This window comes from Antechinus flavipes, chromosome 2, assembly GCF_016432865.1.
Source record: "Antechinus flavipes isolate AdamAnt ecotype Samford, QLD, Australia chromosome 2, AdamAnt_v2, whole genome shotgun sequence".
Taxonomy (NCBI): domain Eukaryota; kingdom Metazoa; phylum Chordata; class Mammalia; order Dasyuromorphia; family Dasyuridae; genus Antechinus; species Antechinus flavipes.
In genome coordinates this window covers 531252355-531273346 of record NC_067399.1, presented here as the reverse complement: position 1 = coordinate 531273346, position 20992 = coordinate 531252355, and the positions used below count along the sequence as shown (strand labels likewise).

The window sequence follows — 20992 nt, the reverse complement described above, 5'->3', positions numbered from 1 at the left end:
GTTTTCCTCATAAAGGAATTTGGGGGGAGAGGAAGAACTATTGCATCTTCTCAAGAAGAATCTGTTATGCCTCAGTTTCCCTGTATGAGTTTCCCTTATCTTAGTCTCCCTAACTATTCCCCTAAGCTGTAAAACTCCCCTTCTGATCCATTAAGACTGAGGACCATTTACTCTAAGGTTATAAATTGTTAGCACAAGCAAGATAAACAAGAGAGTAGACCTCCTGACTCTTTTCTGTCCTCAAGAATTTACAATATTCCTCTAAAATATTTCAAGATATTTCACTGACATTTTTATCTCTGTGTATTCAGACATCCTGTTTCTGCGTTTTTTTGGGTTTATGGCTTCCCCTATACTGACAGAAGCTTTCCCGCCTTTTCCCTCTTCTTTGTCTTCAAAAGGTACTTAAAGGTTTGAGATTCTCCCATTCAGCACTGGATAGTTTGAGATGAGAATCCTGTCCAGTCAATTTTACTTTCCCATTAATAAAATAATAAAAACTCTCTAATCTCTCTCCTGCCTCAGTTTCTCCAGCATTACAAATCAGCTTCTGATACTGTAATGAATGATCAAAAGATCTCATCAAAAGAAGTCTTCCAGTGATGGTCAGAAGAAAAGTAAATGAACAATTGATTGATAAATCCCTACAGAGAGATGCTAAAGCAACTAGTCATCAAACTGATATAATAATAGAGAGATCTAAAGTCTTAATGGGGTTTGTATGTGACAGAAATCTTCCCAAGACTTTTCATAGTTGAAGATCACCATGCCTAGTGATTCACAGAGAAATAAATAATAGTGACATATTAAAACTATAAAGCATAGCTGAGGATTATGAAACTCTGGGCAAGAAACAAAGGTCTTTAGGAAGGAATATGGAATTTTAAAAAAATCATTGCTACCTAGGAGGTTCTGAATAAAAAGATAGACTTAGGAAGTGAACAAATAGCTAATTTGTTGGTGACTAAGAATGGGGTTTGAATTTCTGCACTATAACTTAAAATATTGGAATTTTATTTTCTTACCAAAGGATGGAGTGTACCTAGTGAAAGCCAAATACACATTTAAATGGAATCTGATCAGAATTCTGATTCTAAATTGGCTCTAAATTGAAAAAGGAAAGGAGGAAACTGCCTAATCTATCCATCAAGCCAAATATCATGGAAGGTAAAAAAGAATAAGAAAATATGGAGAATAACAGGTGATTAAAATCAGTAATTCATATGAGACAATATCCAAGAAGAGGGGCAGTGGGGGAAAATGCATTGAATCAAATGTTTGCATATGCAAATATATAAAGTCTAGATAGTAAAAAGTATCAACTGGAGATTATATTGTAGACTTCATTCCAGAAAGACATTACAGGCTAGTCCAATTTCTTCATTTTATAGGTGAAGACTCTTAACACCCAGAAAGGATAAGCCATTTATCCAGCATGGCAAAGGAAGGAGTTGAACCCTAGTCCTCTAACTAACTCAAACTTATCTTCTTTTATTATGCTGCTTCTTATGGTACTTTTATTATGAACACTACATATGTAAATTTGCCTGTAAACCCATAGTCTCTTTTGCGGGGCATGCTTCAGATCTTAATTCAAAAGAAGTGCATTTGATCTCACAGGTATCATTGAATTTTGATGGGATGAGATTCATGCCAGGGATATGATTTTGGAAGAGTGTTCAAAAGGAGCAGAAAACATAAAAAGAGTAAAGTAACACTTTTTAAAGAAGCTATACTCTTGTGGGGAAATTCAGATACCAAAAATGGGAAACATGGCAGAAACTACTTAGATAAGGATTGGTGTAAAGAAAAACAGAAGCAGTCACACCATTTTAATGTCAATTCAATTAGTACCTATAAAATGTCTACAGTGTGCAAGGGACTTAACTTTAAGTACTTAGGATATAAAGACAATAATAGGTTACCATATATAGAGAGATAAGTAAATACAAAATATATATAAAGAAAATCATTAGTATATAATGAGGACAAAGGATTTAGGCAACATTTCAAGAAGCAAAACATAGACCTATGATGTATTTTTTTATCTTTTTACCTCCATCTATTTTAGAAATCCTACCTTCCTTTGAGGTGCCACTCAGCAAATCCTTCCTAGAATTTATGTAAAATACTATCCTAATCAACTAATTTTTTAGGGTCTTTGTTTATATTTTGTACTTATTTATCTGTATATGGATTGTTTCTCTCCACTAGAGTGTAAACTACTTGAGGTTATGGATTGTCTTTATTTCTCCAATGAAGTGCAGTGGCTTTAACATAGTAAGGAAGTACTTGTTGAACAAATGAATAAATGAGTCATATGGAAGTGTTATATGGTAGTGATTGGAGAAATTACTCTATCCAGATACTTTGTAGAACTCTATCATTATCAAAAGCAGAACAAGTGACTTGCCTTAAGCATAATTTCTTTTTCATTTTTTTTTAAGATAGGAAAGCAACAGAAAGAACCATGATTCTGTTTGTGATTCACCAGGTCTGTCTGCAACACATCCTACAGTATTCAAAGGGTTATGATTTCTGAGTCATTGTCAGTGATTTCTGAAAGATTGTGAAGAATGGAAAAGTACTGTAAAACAGGAGAAGGGCATGTATCCTCATGGCTGAGAAAGAAAATAGGGTAAATTCTGTAAGATGGTAGATCTGTAAACTTGATTTTGATTACTAGCAAAATTCTAGAATGTATTATTAAACAAAGATGAACTGGTTATTGAAAGAGAGATGTAAGCCATGAAAGGAAATGATCATTCAGTCTTGAAATTCATGAAAAAGGAAAGAAAAAACCAGACATAGTTTAACATGCATTAAAATTTGGGGGGATAAATTGGATCTAATATCTTAAAACTTGTCAGGGGACATTGATTCAAGACATATAATATGTTCTCAAGAATGAAATTATGAAAATACAAACATGTGATTTCACTGAGAAGAAAGAGGGGGAGTTACCTTAAAGGACTGAGATAGATCTAAGGAATTCATTGAACAACTCAGATTTTTTTAAAAAAAGAAATGTGTAGAAGATGGGATCAAGGCAGGCCGTGAAAAAAAAAAAAAAAGCAAAATTATGGTCTAGCAGCTAGTGTCAAGAGTGCCAAAGGCTAGAATGGACTGAATGAGCTACTAGCAAAATTAAGGGGGAAAAATGATGAAAAAAACCAAACAAATCTGTGTTGGGGGCAAGAGGAGAATTTTTAAAAGGGCTATTACTACTGCTGATAATGAGATCAATGGATTATTGTGAAAAAGCAAAACTGCTTAATTCTTTTTATTTTTCTCTTTTCTAAGGAGAAGGATCTTTGTTCAAGGTAGCATAACAAAATGATTACAAGAGACTTAAGACTGAAGATAAAGGAAGAGCTCATTTTAAAATGTTATCAATGAACTTGGAGTCATCAGGTCATGAAAAATTATAGCCTAGGATACTGAAGGAATTGTGACTGTTGTACCACAGTTCATATCTTGGAGAATAGGAGAGATATAACAAAAATCGAAAATGGCAAAGGTTTTGATTTTCTAAAAAAGGAATAAAGGATTGATTGTTCAAACTCTAGGCCTTTTTTGGCCTTATATTTTGACTTAGATTCTTGGAAAAAATTATAGGATACATTAGTAAAGAGATGGTTTATGAATACTTAGAAAAGAAGGCAGTGATTACTAATAGCTGGTATAGTTTATTAAGAAGTGATCATGTCAAACTGGCTTCCTTTTTTTTTTTTTTTGACGGAGTTGTTAAGCTAGATAGAATTTATCTAGACTCCAATTATACATTTGACAAAGTTATTCATATTATCTTTATCACCAAGAAGAAAAACTCTGGGCTAAGTAATAGTAAGGTAGTTTCAGAATCATTTAAATAAGATGTGAAACATAGTAATCAAAGGATTGGAGTCAATTTGGAAGTAGGTCTCTGAGATGGTCATTTTGGAAATATAAGAAATCATGCAAGATAGAAAAACATTTTGTATTTTTGTCTATTAAATAGGTCTCAATGGCCAAAATTTTTATCACCATCTGATGATGAATGTTTTCTCAGCTAGACTGATCTTCAGACAGTATTATCTACCACCAGGCCAGTACTCTAGTCTTTTCAATTTGGTGTCACTGGTCAGAGATTGCACTCTCTTGGTAAAGCAAGACAATCTCCATGTCATGCTGAAGCCTCAAAATCAGTAGGAATGGGGTTGTTCTAAAAGCATCTTAAAGGGAAGTTAGACATAATATGCTTGAGATGTACTTACTAAGTTTAGACATTTGTGAAGCTGGGTTAAACATGGCTACTAAAGATATGCTGTGAGAGAGTGAGAAGATTGAAAATTTTATGTTTCTACTTATAGGAATTTTCTATTCACAAAGTTTAGAAATAGTTATGGAATATATGGAAAGAGTAGAAGGTCCATCTCAGTCCCTTAAGGTAGTTCCCCCTCTTTCTTCTCAATGAAATCACACCTATTGTGTTTTCAGAATTTCATTGTTGAGACTATATCATTTCTCTTGAGCCAATTTCCCCTAATAAGTTTAAAGACATTAGGTCCTACTTATCCCCTTTTTGCTTCTTTCCACTCAGATCACTGGATAACTGGGCTGTCAATATAATTGGTGGTTATACACTGATTACTGATGGCTAGCTTAATGTTGACCTATGACCCCACAACTAGTGATAAGGAATGAAGGATGAAGGAAGGATAATTCCACTTTCCATCCTGACTGGAAGGCAATGTCCTAAACATTGGAGATAGGAAGACAAAAATGAGATAGACCTTATTCTCAGGGAACTTATATTCTTTTTGGGGAAACAGCATGAACCCATAAGTCCATACAAAATATATCTGGATAAGTATTGACCCTGTGATTTCACTGATAAAAGGTTAATTACAGGATGAGGAAACTTCCCTCTTCCAGTACCAGTCAGCATCTTCTCTGTAACTTATAGTCTTAGAACCCTGAAGCTAAGTAACTTGCCCAGAGTCACACAGCCATGTCTTCCTATTCTTTATCTATGTAATATGTGAACTTGTAATTTAAATATGCATTATTTAACTTTGTCTTCTGATTCCATCAAGGACCTAAGCAATAAATGTAATCTTTTTTGAGGAGGAATCATTAATAATTGTGTAGTTTAGGAAAAGCCTAATGGAAGAGGTAGGGTTTGAGCTGAGCTCTGGCAAAAGTCAGGGGTCCAATGAGAATTGCAGAGAATGAGAGGAAAGAGGAAATGTGTCATAGACATTGGGAAAATTGAGATCATAGACAATGAGATATGAGCTGGAATGTCATGTGTGAAGAATCTCAAGGAGGCCATTTTGACTATTATAGATTGGAACCAGGTTGTGAAGGCCTTTACCTGCCTTATGAGGACATTTGTATTGAATCCTAGAGCTAACAGAACCAGTGAAATTTATTGAATAAGTCAGAATTGTGCTTTAGGAATATAATTTTGGCAGCTATGTAGATAATGGATTGGAGAAGGGAGGGACTGGAGGATAGTAATTAAGAGACTATTGCAATTGTCCAAGTAGAAATTAAAGAGGGGCTGGTCTAAGGTGGTAACTGTGTAAGAAGCAAGGAGGAACTTGGATATTGTACTAAGATATTCTCCCAGTTGTCCACCATCTTCCACTTTATTTGCCTCTGACCTCAAACCTTCTTTGGGAAACTTTCAAAATATACTTCTAAATACTAACAATTTTAAAAAATCTACAACAATTGAATAATAATTTTATTTTTGGAGAAATTACTCTATCCAGACATTTTATAGAGCTTTATCTTTATTAAAAGCAGAACAGGTGACATGCCTTAAGCATAATTTCTTTTTCATTTTTTTAAAGATAGGAAAGCAACAGGGAGAACCATGATTCTGTTTGTAAAACACCAGGTCTGTCTGCAACACATCCTTTCACATGCCTTTCATTTGACAACATTCCTGTGAGGTAGGTAATATAAAATATTATTACACTTATTTCATTAGATGAAGAAACTAAGATGCCGGGGGATTAAGTGATCGTTTCAAAATCATATAGCTTATAAATGGGAGAGCTGAGGCTCAAATCTAACTCTTAAGGCTGCAAGTCTGGTGATCTTTCCGTTATTACTGCATTATCCCAATCATAAAAATATTTTTAAAAAAGGTTTTGGATCTTTTAAAAAATGTATTCTCTTTCCTCTCCATTTTTGTCTACATCATTTCTTTTTTTTCACCATTTGCTGGCAGATTGGACAGTTCATAGACTATAAATTTTGTCATGAAATGCTTTGGGAATAGATACTTCAGCATAGGGGATGGCCTTGCTTTGTAAGGCTGCCTCTCCCTGTCTGGCACTCTGGAGACACTAAAATTTTATGTCCATGATGCACTGCTGTGATTACTTGAATTGTTTAGCTCCTTGATGGAATCAGGAGAGGAAGTTAAAGTTCAGGCAGGTAAAGGAATCCTTTGTTTAAAAAGTAATTTACTTGGTATTTGTAACCTTTCCCATCATCATGCAATTCTCTATGCCTACCACTGATAAAGTTATCTAAAAATGTCAGCAATGCAATAAGATGTGAGCTTGACTAGATCTGTGCGTAAGGCAGAAATATTGATGCAAACAGATGTAGGATTATTCATCCTGTAAGATTTCAACCTACATGTAAGTACCATATTCCTCCTACTTTCTTTCCCTTCTGGTGTTAGTCCAAGGTTATGTTACAGCTCTTCCTTTTTAACCCAGAGAGGGACCAGAATTGAGTATGTTACCCTGGAGTAAGTACTCAGCTGATAAACATTTGAAGAATAAGGTTGGAACCATCTCATTTAGATAATAATATCTGGCAAAAATCAGCTGATTAAACCCTTGGGGGAAGTTTGGTTAGAAGAACAAAGTTTTCTTCTTTTTTGATAAAAAAGAAGTTGGCTCACATGATTTGTTCTAGGAGTTATTGGGGCTTTTTTTTTTTTAGCTCTTGGCAGGGAGCCTGAATGTGTTAAGCTGGATGTTGGGTAGGGGGGAAGCAAATGATTCCATGAAAATTTTACTGACTAGAATATGTTATTTTAGAATTGGGATGTTTAAACTACTAATAACTTATGTAGTTATAAGTTTATATAGACATAAGTTAAGTAACTTATGTATTTATAATTTATATAGCTTATATAATCAACATAAAATTCCTTAAGGTTTATAAATTGCTTTTCTCACAACAAAGATCATTAGAACTAGAGGGGAGTTTGGAGATGATTTTTGCGTAATCCCTCCATTATACAGATGAAAAACCTTAGTGGGAGAAATGGAATGACTTGTGTGGGTTGACAATGAATTAGTTGTAGAACTGGAATTAGATTTCACATTTTTTGATCCTTATTCTTTTAAGTACTTTCCACTGTACATCGGCATGTAGTATTTGTATACGACCCTTGCCATTATGCCCATTTATATGGAACTCTTCTCACTGGTAGATATTGATTATTTAATATTCAGTGCCTTTGTGAGGAGCACAGTGGGTGAAAGATGATGAGAAAAGAGATACTGTTCTTCTGACTTCCAGCCATGAGAGACTCTCTTTAGATCCCTGAAGGGAGAGACATACTGGAGAAGCTGTTCTGTAGAAGAGCCGACATGGTGATCACATTGTCTTCTTTGCAGAGTTTCTCTCTTCTTTCAGGGATCTGAAGAGAGCCTGGAATGGTATCATTTCTCCCTCAACTGGAATCTCTTCTAACTTTTAGCCATTCTTGCCACCAACTCAGGCACCAAGCACTGAATAACTAATATCTACCAAGAAGAAGAATCTTATGCAAATGGACTTTGAGGCAAAGGTTTTATTTATAAGGTAAACACAGATCAGTTTACCTCCTCTTCCCAAAAAAGATATTTAAACAACCTATTGGATTTCCAACCACTTTTGCCTAAATATTATTAACACCTTTGGAAAAGGTAGACAACCTGTGACTTGAGTCAGAAAGGAAAGGAAAGGAGGCTGAGTCCTCTGTCTTTGAAGGAGACTCACACTTACCTTTGAAGGGGACTCACACTTACCTTTGAAGGGGGCGTGTGCTTGTGTGACTAAGAAGAGTTTTTTGCTTTTTTTTTGTCGCTGCTTCCTGATATGGTAGCCCAGGGTGTTACATCGACCTTTCTTGCAATCAAGGCACAAACCCTTGTTGAAGGTATTCATGTCACTGCACCAGTAGGCTGTGCTCTGCAGGTGGTGGTGAAGGATGGAATCGATGAAGAGGTGGACTGCTCTTTCATGGGCACATTTCACGGTCTCTGTGATCCCTGAAACATGCCAGTACAGTTAAGATGTTTGCCGCCAGGTAACGACTAGGGTGGGGTGACCAGGGCTTTCTTCTCAGGGCACCAACATTTAGGAGGGACCAGATATCACATTCCCTTGGTAACATAGAAATAGCCTAGTTAGCAAGAAATAATTAATAGTGCAAACTACTCCTTAATAGGGCTTCCTCTTCTCCAGCTGTGGGGCTTCCTCTACTTCCCTTCCCTCCCTTCCCCCACCATTTTGGGGACCATAATCCCATATGTGTCCAGGCTTCTGTGTCTCTCCCTCAAATGAATTTGTCTTAAGTTAACTTGAAGGTCCTTTGCATGCTGCTTTTGTAAAGCTTGACGGAGCCATGAAAAATGCTAGTTACAATTGTCCATTGCACACAGTTCCTGTGGATTGCATGCTAGAAAGGGAGAGGATAGTGTCTTAGAATGTTGACTCAGAATCCAGGTGTTCCTTTAGCTCTGCCTTCAGTGACTCTGGGGACATAACAACTTCAAAGATAGTCAAATAGACCATTAACTATCCATGTCTGTTAGGATGGGAGAAATCAACTTGGGCTTCTGGATGAAAATATTTTCATGAAAGGGGAAAACAAGACTCACAGCCATCTGTTTTTCTAATCTCTGTTTAAAAGGTTCTGGAAGTATACCCGTGTCATATAGTGCAGAATAGGAAGCAGAGTGGTATTCTAGAAAGGGTACTGGTCAGAAGATCCAGGTTCAAATCCTACCTCTGATGTTTTCTATCTCTGTGACTGTGGTCAAGTTATTTTATTCCCCAGGGTCTCAGTTTTCTCATCTGTAAAAAGAGGTGGTTTCATTACGTGACCCAAGAGACTCCTTCTAGTTCTCTCTCTTGTCTCTGTTTTTTTCTTTCAGTCTGGCTCTCTCTTCCCTTCCTTAACCTTCCTTTTTTTCCTTTTCTCCCTCCTCTTTCTTTTCCTTTTTTCTTTCTCTATTCCCTTGACTCTTTTCTTTTTTCTCTTTTCCTCTCTTCCACTCTATTCCTCCTCTCCTTGTCTCTTCTCTTCCTTCTCTTCTGCCCTCTGTCTCTCTCCCTTTTTCTCTCTTTCACTTGGAAGTTAGTGAAAATAAAGATGTAATTTAAAAATATATTCATCTGCCCATTTATCTTAAAAAAGAGTCCATAAATTATAGGTTAAAAACTCATGAATTAGAGCTAAAAGTGATATTATAGCCATCACCACCACTAAAAATAATAGTGTGTGTGTGTGTGTGTGTGTGTGTGTGTGTGTGTGTGTATAATTATGGATATATTTGTATATGTGTGTGTATATACACACATATGATTTGAATTCAGGTCTTCTACTCTATTTGCTTAGTCAAGTAGATATTATTATTATTATTATTATTAAAGGTCATTTAATTCAACCTTCTCATTTTTTAGATGAGTAAAATGAGGACCAGCAGAGTCAAGTCACTCATTTAGGGTCATTAAAGTAATAAATAGTTGAGTCAAAATTCTCTAAATCCAATGGTCTTTACTATTCAAGGAAGTTCAAGGAAAACTTCTTGTTTGACTGTAGTAGGGTTGGCCTAATTTGACAAATAGAGCTGTTTAAGTTCAGAAAGAAAATGTCTTAATTCATAATGTAGTTAATTTTTTTTTCCCTTTTTTTTTTTTTTTTCTGAAGTAACTTGGGTTAAGTGACTTACCTGGGGGCACACAGCTAGTTTTTATAACTAGAATTCTACATGTCAAAAAATTTTAACTATTTTTTGTTTTTTAACGTGTCTTTTAAAAATTAAGTTGACTAGCTATGTGACTCTGGGAAAGTGCACAATCCCAATTGCCTCAGGAAAAAAAAAAATTAAGTTGACTTTTGTTTTTCTATTGGCCTTAGAACTTTCTCCTTACATGGATTAGTTGTCAAATGGAAATAGGCCAAATAGATAACAATTGACAAACATTATTACTTGAGTCATAAAAACATTAAAAATATTTAAAGAATAAATATTTTATGGTTATGGCTTTATAAACTGATAGAATCTCCTGATTAAAGAAGAGGACAGATTAATCAGTGCTTTTTTTGTGATAGGAGCAAAGAAGTTTTTCCAGTTCCTTCAGTTTTCATGATTTGAGTGGAAATGGCCAGCTTACAGTTACATTTCTGTGTTGGTCAGATGGCTGGGCTAGGTCTAGCCTAATAAGCCATATTAATACAAATGGGAGGCAAAGTATTTTATCTTCTCCCTTAGATAATGATCAAGTAGGAAAATATTGGGGGAACAATACTGAGGGCTTTACAGTTTGTGCATGTATATACATACACACAATTTAGTGTGTGTGTGTGTGTGTGTATTTATACATATTTACAAACACACAATTTGGTATATATGATGTGATATACGTATATATATATACACATATATTTATGTCTATATACACATATATGTATATATAGACATAAATATATATTTACATTAAATTTGGAATTTCTTTCACATAAGGAATTCTTAGGTTGGAAATTCCCTTTCCTCCATCAATGCAGATCTGCAATTTTATAGTTTTGTGGAATTCTGTGAGAAGTTAAGTGGTTTGTTCAGGGCAAATTTGTGTGCAAGCTGGGACTTGACTCTTGTGGATTCCAAGGCCGTTCTTCTCTATCGACTATATTAAGACTGTCCCTCACTTTAAAAATAGTAGAAGCTTAATCAGTATTTGTTGAATTGAATTGAATTATAATGTGTAAAACTATGTATCAGAAATTGCAAAGTGTGACCTCACAGAGTAGTAGGCCTTGCATCATTTTGTATCCAGCCAACTCTAGGACTCACCAAAAGATAGGGTGAAAAAAATAGAGGGGGAAAATCCCCCCAATGGACAATTTTACAAACAATATTTTCTAAGGGCAGAATTAGATAACACTTTTAAAAATAATAATAATAGCTTGCATTTATGTAGTGTTTTAAAGTTTACAAAGTGTTTTTATAGACATTTATTTATATGTTTTCCTTTGATCCTTACAATAATCTTATGAAATAGATTTCTGTTATTATTCCTATTTTACAGATAAGCAAATAGAGGTCTAGTGATTTGTCCAGAGTCACAAAACTAGTAAGATTTTGAGGCAGGATTTAACCAAGTTTTCCTGAATCTGTCTAGCATTCCATCTACCACACTAGACATGTCAAACATGTGACCCCTTGAGTCCACAGCACTTTCCAGTATAGACTAAACCAGACTAAAATGTGACTGGAAAATATTTAAAAAAACAAATAAAAATGCAATAGAACATAGGTAATGTTAATATGTAAATTTTTTTAGTTAATATATAGCCTACAGGGATCCTTATGTATGGTTTAATGGCTTCCATTTCTCTCCTAATTTGACCTTGCTACACTGTCATGCTACTTTTTAAAGCATAGAACTTGAAGTGACCTTAGAAATAATTTTGTGCCAACTGTTTCATTTTATCAATGAGAAAAATTCATTTCAGAAAGGCCACATGACCTGTCCAACGACAATTGTGTCTTTTTCAAACCAAGGCAAAGAGCTTTTCATGTCACTGCTTTACTGTGATTTTGAAGCTTATAGAGGGTTGGTTTTTAACCTTTGTGGATTCCACTGCCAGAAGAGCTAAGGAAAGAACCTTGATTAGCCAAAGTTCTTGGCTAATCTTTCCTTTCTTACCATGGAAGCCATGCTGTGCGATGTGTCTGTACATGAGCAAGAAGTGACAACCCGGCTGGAAGGTGCCTCCATTGGGGTAGAAATCATAATGTGCTACTGGCTGTTTGATCCCCACACTCAGACCCATGTGCTCCTGGGTGAATGTGTGAATAGCGTCCACAAAATCAGCATCATCTAGTGACAGGCGTTCACTGGGGGATGTCCCTTCAAACAAGGGACCAGCTGCATCTAGTCCTGATATGAAAGTACAAGAAAATAAGAGCATGAATTTTGCTTTTGAGCTTTGTGATATTCCATCACCAATTCCATAACTTGTTTCCTGTGCAAGAGGGAACAGAGAGAAGACAAAAATTAGAGTTTTCTTGTCACAATAATGCTATGATCTTATATATTAGACTGTCAGTAATTAGAGATAAAATAATTTAGTGTTGGTGGTGAAATAATCCAGATGTATGTTGGGTTGATGTCTGTCTTTAATGTTGTCTAGAAAAAATGATATTTTAGAGAGTATAAACAAAATTGTGGGGGAAATCTTAGTCTACTTAGGAAAAATAATTTCTAGTACTTTCAAAGCCACTTGAGAGATGCTAATTAGATCATTAAAACTGTGGTTTGTTTTTTTTTTAAACTCACAAATACAGTAAGATTGACACAATATTGTTCACCTGTACTTGGCCACTAACTATTTGGTTTTCCATTTTGCCCTTAGTTATGATTAAAATAAAGATAATAATAAAGAGGTTTTCTTTTTGGCAAATCTACATTCCAGTCCAATCCTCTTTTTCAGCTGCAAAAAGCAGGCATTATAATAATCCACAGAACAATAAATATAAAAGTATAACATAGATATTTGTTCTCAGACATTTTATATCTAAACCCCACCAAAAAAGATAAGAACAATATAATAATGGATCCCATTTATAAGAAGCCTTTTGCAGTTTTACAGGATGTAATCCATCCCATTCATACCTCAATCAAATCAAACCCTTTACAATTTATAATTTCCTCATCACAGCTCTGTGATGGTAGGTAGTGCAAATATTATCCTTATCTTTATTTTAGAGAAGAGGAGTAGGGTTCAGAACTATACAAGTGAATTGGTGTTAGATTTAGAGTCAGCATCCTCAAGTTCAGATCATCGATCAGTCTGTATTTATTAAGGACCTACAAAGTGCAAGATGCTGGTAATACAGAAAAACAGAGGGAATAAGAATCACTATTGGCAAAGAGCTTCCATTCTACTGGAGAAAGACAATAAATACACCTGTAAATATATAGTCAAAGTATCTCATCTAACATTCATGATAATTTTGAGTTAGGCATTCTTATGAGCCCCATTTTAGGACAGAGATTTTTAAAAAATATGATATAGACTGTTTTCTTTTTATTAAAGCTTTTTATTTTAAAAACATTTGCTTCATGGATAATTTTTCAACATTGACTCTTGCAACCCCAAACTCAAATGCAGTAAGGCAGAAATAGTAAATGCATCCTTTTCAGACCACAATGCAATGAAAATTACATTCAACAAAAAACCAGGGGGAAGTAGACCAAAAAATAATTGGAAACTAAATAATCTCATACTAAAGAATGATTGGGTGAAACAGCAAATCATAGACATAATTAATAACTTCACCCAAGAAAACGATAATAATGAGACATCATACCAAAATGTATGGGATGCAGCCAAAGCGGTAATAAGGGGAAATTTCATATCTCTAGAGGCCTATTTGTATAAAATAGAGAAAGAGAAGGTCAATGAATTGGGTTTGCAACTAAAAATGCTAGAAAAGGAACAAATTAAAAACCCCCAGTCAAACACTAAACTTGAAATTCTAAAAATAAAAGGCGAGATCAATAAAATTGAAAGTAAAAAAACTATTGAATTAATTAATAAAACCAAGAGTTGGTTCTATGAAAAACCAACAAAATAGACAAACCCTTAGTAAATCTGATTAAAAAAAGGAAAGAGGAAAATCAAATTGTTAGTCTTAAAAATGAAAAGGGAGAACTCGCCACTAACGAAGAGGAAATTAGAGCAATAATTAGGAGTTACTTTGCCCAACTTTATGCCAATAAATTCGACAACTTAAATGAAATAGAAAAATACCTCCAAAAATATAGCTTGCCCAAACTAACAGAGGAAGAAGTAAATATCCTAAACAGTCCCATCTCAGAAAAAGAAATAGAACAAACTATCAATCAACTCCCTAAGAAAAAATCCCCAGGACCAGATGGATTTACATGTGAATTCTACCAAACATTTAAAGAACAATTAACTCCAATGTTATATAAACTATTTGAAAAAATAGGGATTGAAGGAGTCCTACCAAACTCCTTTTATGACACAGACATGGTACTGATACCTAAACCAGGTAGGCTGAAAACAGAGAAAGAAAATTATAGACCAATCTCCCTAATGAATATTGATGCTAAAATCTTAAATAAAATATTAGCAAAAAGATTACAGAAAATCGTCACCAGGATAATACACTATGACCAAGTAGGATTTATACCAGGAATGCAGGGCTGGTTCAATATTAGGAAAACTATTAGCATAATTGACTATATCAATAACCGAATAAACAAAAACCATATGATCATCTCAATAGATGCAGAAAAAGCATTTGATAAAATCCAACATCCATTCCTAATAAAAACACTTGAGAGCATAGGAATAAATGGACTTTTCCTTAAAATAGTCAGGAGCATATATTTAAAACCATCAGTAAGCATCATATGCAATGGGGAAAAACTGGAACCTTTCCCAGTAAGATCTGGAGTGAAGCAAGGTTGCCCACTATCACCATTATTATTTAATATCGTATTAGAAACACTAGCCTCGGCAATAAGAGTCGAGAAAGATATTAAAGGAATTAGAGTAGGCAATGAGGAAACCAAACTATCACTCTTTGCAGATGATATGATGGTATACCTAGAGAACCCCAGAGATTCTACTAAAAAGCTATTGGAAATAATTCATAATTTTAGCAAAGTAGCTGGCTACAAAATAAATCCCCATAAATCCTCAGCATTTTTATACATCACCAACAAAACCCAACAGCAAGAGATACAAAGAGAAATTCCATTCAGAATAACTGTTGATACCATAAAATATTTGGGAATCTATCTACCAAAGGAAAGTCAGGAATTATATGAGCAAAATTATAAAAAAGTCTCCACACAAATAAAGTCAGACTTAAATAATTGGAAAAATATTAAGTGCTCTTGGATCGGCCGAGCGAACATAATAAAGATGACAATACTCCCTAAACTAATCTATTTATTTAGTGCTATACCAATCAGACTTCCAAGAAAATATTTTATTGATCTAGAAAAAATAACAACAAAATTCATATGGAACAATAAAAAGTCGAGAATCTCAAGGGAATTAATGAAAAAAAAATCAAATGAAGGTGGCCTAGCTGTACCTGATCTAAAATTATATTATAAAGCAGCAGTCACCAAAACCATTTGGTATTGGCTAAAAAATAGATTAGTGGATCAGTGGAAAAGGCTAGGTTCACAAGACAGAATAGTCAACTATAGCAATCTAGTGTTTGACAAACCCAAAGCCCCTAACTTCTGGGAAAATAATTCATTATTTGATAAAAACTGCTGGGATAATTGGAAATTAGTATGGCAGAAATTAGGCATGGACCCACACTTAACACCATATACCAAGATAAGATCAAAATGGGTCTATGACCTAGGCATAAAGAACGAGATTATAAATAAATTAGAGGAACATAGAATAGTTTATCTCTCAGACTTGTGGAGGAGAAAGAAATTTGTGACCAAAGATGAACTAGAGACCATTACTGATCACAAAATAGAAAATTTTGATTACATCAAATTAAAAAGCCTTTGTACAAATAAAACTAATGCAAACAAGATTAGAAGGGAAGCAACAAACTGGGAAAACATTTTCACAGTTAAAGGTTCTGATAAAGGCCTCATTTCCAAAATATATAGAGAACTGACTCAAATTTATAAGAAATCAAGCCATTCTCCAATTGATAAATGGTCAAAGGATATGAACAGACAATTTTCAGGAGATGAAATTGAAACTATTACCACTCATATGAAAGAGTGTTCCAAATCATTATTGATCAGAGAAATGCAAATTAAGACAACTCTGAGATACCACTACACACCTGTCAGATTGGCTAAGATGACAGGAAAAAATAATGATGAATGTTGGAGGGGATGCGGGAAAACTGGGACACTAATGCATTGTTGGTGGAGTTGTGAACGAATCCAACCATTCTGGAGAGCAATCTGGAATTATGCCCAAAAAGTTATCAAACTGTGCATACCCTTTGATCCAGCAGTGTTTCTATTGGGCTTATATCCCAAAGAAATACTAAAGAAGGGAAAGGGACCTGTATGTGCCAAAATGTTTGTAGCAGCCCTGTTGTAGTGGCTAGAAACTGGAAAATGAATGGATGCCCATCAATTGGAGAATGGCTGGGTAAATTGTGGTATATGAATGTTATGGAATATTATTGTTCTGTAAGAAATGACCAGCAGGATGAATACAGAGAGGACTGGCGAGACTTACATGAACTGATGCTAAGTGAAATGAGCAGAACCAGGAGATCATTATACACTTCGACAACGATATTGTATGAGGACATATTTTGATGGAAGTGGATTTCTTTGACAAAGAGACCTGAGTTTCAATTGATAAATGACGGACAAAAGCAGCTACACCCAAAGAAAGAACACTGGGAAATGAATGTGAACTATCTGCATTTTTGTTTTTCTTCCCGGGTTATTTATACCTTCTGAATCCAATTCTCCCTATGCAAGAGAACTGTTCGGTTCTGCAAACATATATTGTATCTAGGATATACTGCAACATATCCAACATATAAAGGACTGCTTGCCATCTAGGGGAGAGGGTGGAGAGAGGGAGGGGAAAAAAAAAATCGGAACAGAAACGAGTGTCAATATAAAGTAATTATTAAATAAAAATTAAAAAAAAACATGTAATTGAGGAAAATAAAATATTACTAATATGAAAAAAAACAAAAAACAAAACATTGACTCTTGCAAAACTTTGTGTTCCAAATTTTCCCCTCCTCCCTCCCAGCCCCTCCCCTAGATGGCAAGTAATCCAATATATGTTAAACATGTTAAAATATATGTTAAATCCAATATATGTACACATATTTATACAATTATCTTGCTGCACAAGAAAAATCAGATCAAAAAGAAAAAAAAATGAGAAAGAAAACAAAATGCAAGCAAACAACAGCAAAAAGAATAAAAATGCTATGTTGTGGTCCACACTCAGTTCTCACAGCCCTCTCTCTGGGTGTAGATGGCTCTCTTTATCACAAGATCATAGGACAAACAAAGATTAAGTGACTTGCCCAGAATCACATAACTAGAAAATATTTGAAGAGAGTAATGATCAGTGAAGCTGATCTGGTTATACAGGGCATTAAAAGCCAAATAGAGAAGTTTGGCTTTTTATCTTAGCAGCAAGAGGAAGTCACTAGAGTTGAATGAATCACATAGTCAGATATGTAGTTAAGGAAAATTATGTTAGTAGGAGTATGTAGGATGGACTAGATGTAGGATGTTGCAATAGTGCAGATCAGAGGTGATGAAGGCCTGAATGAATTAGGTAGTATCTGTGTGAATATAAGTAAGGGGTGAGATACAAGAGCTATGGTGGAGGTAATCAGGCAAGATTTACCAACTAATTAAAAATGTGGGTGAGGGAGAATGAGAAGTCCACGATAAGGCTGAGATTCCAAATCTGGGAGATTGGAAGGGCAGCTAGCTGGTACAATGGAGAGAATGCTGGGCTTGAGTCAAGAAGACTCATCTTCCTGAATTCAACTCTTATTTGAGACATTTATTAGCTGTGTGATCCTGGGTGCGTCACTTAACCCTGTCTGCTTCAGTTTCCTCATCTGTAAAATGAGCTGGAGAAGGAAAGGGTCAATCACTGCAGGATTTTTACCAAGAAAATCCCAAATGAGGTAATGAAGAATCAGGAGACTGGGAGGATAGAGGATCAGAGTATAGGCTAACTAAAACATTTGTTAGTTCATTGATAGATCCCAAATACAAGCCCTGAAAGAAGTGCCTTTATTGTTACTTTTTTTCTTTTTTTAATTTGGGAATAATAAAACTGGTTTTCTTAGATAAACAAAACCCTATCTTGTACTGCAGAGTTCAGTGGAAACTTAGGTTCTTTTCTCCAAAATTTGTTCAGATAGCTGCTATGTTATTGGAACTTTTAGAACAAACCTGGGACCTTATTATTCAACTGAAAGCAGACAAACACACTCAAGCCTAGTGGTCCTCCCACTGATATGTATGTTTGTGTTTAATAAGAAGCACACCCTGTTGCTGACTCAAGTCAATGCTGTTTACTTACATTCTGTTTTCCTTTCCCTCCCTTTGGAATTGTCTTTGAAGTCCCAGATAGTACTTGGCTTTTAACCCACTTTCAGGATTATTCTTCAGGCACTGTGAGATTTTTTTTTCTCTTCTCCCTTGTTCCATTAGTCCCATATTTTAAAAAAATTAAAATGGCCTTTATCATGCTTTGGTGATCAATATTTTGCATATTTTCAAATGAAACGTGAAAAAAATCAAGAAAGGAGGAGGTGAAGTCATAGAGCACAGACCAGATCTAAGGCCTGTTATAGAGGCTTAGATCTAAGGCCTGGAACACAGACCAGATCTAAGACCTGTTATAGAGGCTTAGATCTAAGGCCTGGAACACAGATCAGATCTAAGGCCTCAGGGTCTAGAGGCTCTTAGCTAGTAGGTACAGAAGTATATTGTAGCTCTCAGGCTATTGTAGATTGATTTCTTCCAGAGTCCTAAAGTGGGAGGTTGTAACTCAGGGCCTGAAGTCTTGTGAACTCTTTCAAGTCAGGGTGAACCTTGAAACACTCTAGGCTTAAACCACAAGCCATGATGCCAGTATCGGTGCCAATTTCAAGCCCAACAATGCCCCTGGCACAACTAGTAGGGAAAAAAAAAAACAACAACAGAAAACTCAACAAAATAAACTAGTAGGGAGTCACTTAAATTGGGGAACTGCATGGAATAATTGATGTCCATTCACCATCAGCAAAATCTGAGCATCTTTCTTTTTTAGTATTTGCATTTAGAGATAAGTTATCCAACTTAATTAAAAACAACAAGAACAAGAAAGTAGCTTTAAATGAGCAGCAAATTGTTAAGATTTGCCACTTTCTAGATTTCTGTAGCCTTTGCTTATCCCTGACTCCTGTTTGTTAATATGTCTCCCTCCCATTTTCTTTGAAAATATATTTATTTATTTATCTTAGTGCCCAATGTTTCCCCACAGAACTTAACTACTTGAGTATAGACTCTTCATTTTTGTTTCTTGAAATAATAAAATTGATTCTGCCTTTTTTATTGATCCCATTTATAGTTAATTGATTTTGTCCTATAACTGCCTAAATTATAGTTCTTTGTCTCTGAACTTAATTCAGAAATTCAGCTGTCATATAACGAGTTAAGTTTAGAAATCCACTTCTCTTGTTAATCAATATTCTACTCTTGTGTCAAGGATGTTACCCTTGCAGGATGTCTGGTTTGCTATCCAAAAGAAATCTACTCCACTACCTCTAACCTTGCAAATGGACTCAAACAATGAACGTATCTTAGTCACTGAGGGAAGGAGTTGTTGTTAGCCCCTCATTCTCAATTTCCAACTAATCATATTGTTCCCCATGCCTCAGTTCTGTAACCAATCACATTAATTTTACCATTCATGATGACAAACTCTTTTAACCAATTATAATTTGTTCCCTGAGTACAAAAACCTGTTCTTTGGTCTGTTCTCCCCAAAACTATAAAATAGAATTGTCCCTCCTCATTGGAGTCTTAGCTTTGCTAAGGATGTGGAGATTCCATGTATTGATAAATTCAGGCTTTACTAATGTATTGATTGTGCTTGGAACTTTTAATTTTAACTATTACACTATGTATCTCTGCCACCTAGAACAGTACTGGTACACAGTAGGTACTTAAGGAATGCTTATTGAATTAAATTGAAATAACAGGAACTATATATATATATTTATATACCCACACCCACACACATATGTATGTATATATATGTATGCATATATCTTCTGGGGTTCTCAAAAAATAACATGCTCCAGAAGAAGGAATTTTGTTTCACTAGGGAAGAAATTGAGGTACAGAATTGGCTCAGATAGTATGACAAATTAGGAGATAAGAACTTCATCTCTCTGTCTCTGTCTGTTTCTCTGACTCTCTCTGTCTCTTTCTGTCTCTCTCTCTCTCCTACTACAAAAATATACTGATAATCTTATTTTAGACACTCTTTGGTATATCTACCAAAAATATTAATTGGAAGGGAGCCAATATGAATTAGGTTTATAATTCGCCCTGAGACACCTAAAAAGAGAAGCTGTGTCAGTGATAATGTTAGAATTATCACTGTAACTCATCCTGTGGTGATCTGCCAGAGAGTAGAGGAAGCAAAGGAACTTTAATTGCCATGCTGATGGAAAAGTTGGTCTGTACTTTAAAACATCAATGTAGGAATGAAGAAGAAAGCAAACTGGATTTTCAGAAATTATTAATTATGAGTCATTTTACCTGTAATTCTTCCAATCTTGTTTGTACCATTAATATAGCTGCCAGCAAATCCTGAGACATGAGCTCCAAGGCTGTACCCAATTAGATGAACATTGCTTCTTGAAAATTGAACGGCCTCCTGGAAGACAGCAGTGCCTTGTTTTTAGCATGAGAAAAGTAGAGCTGAAAATGGTCCACAATGGGAACTCTCCATGGTGTGTCTGAACTGCCCCCAAGTGCTGAGGGATTCTTTGGATCTGGGTTCAAATTGAAAAAGGATGGATGATCTTGTTGACTCCCCTCGGCTCAGCTCAAGACTTGCCCTATTCCCTTTAGTCTTTGAAACTATTGGCTCAGATCTGTTTTCTCTTACTCCAGTCCTTTTTCCACTTGAAAGAAGAAGGGGAATAAGGTCTCCAGGAATATTTGACATATGCCTCAGATT

General features: G+C 35.2%; 1 protein-coding gene across 1 annotated transcript in view; it reads right to left on the bottom strand.

Annotated features, from left to right (window-relative positions):
* LIPC (lipase C, hepatic type) overlaps window positions 1-20992 on the bottom strand; it is a 223060-nt gene that overhangs the window by 26617 nt on the left and 175451 nt on the right. Inside the window, exons 4-6 of the mRNA XM_051980732.1 lie at window positions 20569-20686; window positions 11938-12171; window positions 8031-8273 (exon numbers count right to left, since the gene is read on the bottom strand). Of these exons, the coding sequence (XP_051836692.1) occupies window positions 8031-8273; window positions 11938-12171; window positions 20569-20686 (595 nt within the window). The remainder of the gene's footprint in view (window positions 1-8030; window positions 8274-11937; window positions 12172-20568; window positions 20687-20992) is intronic.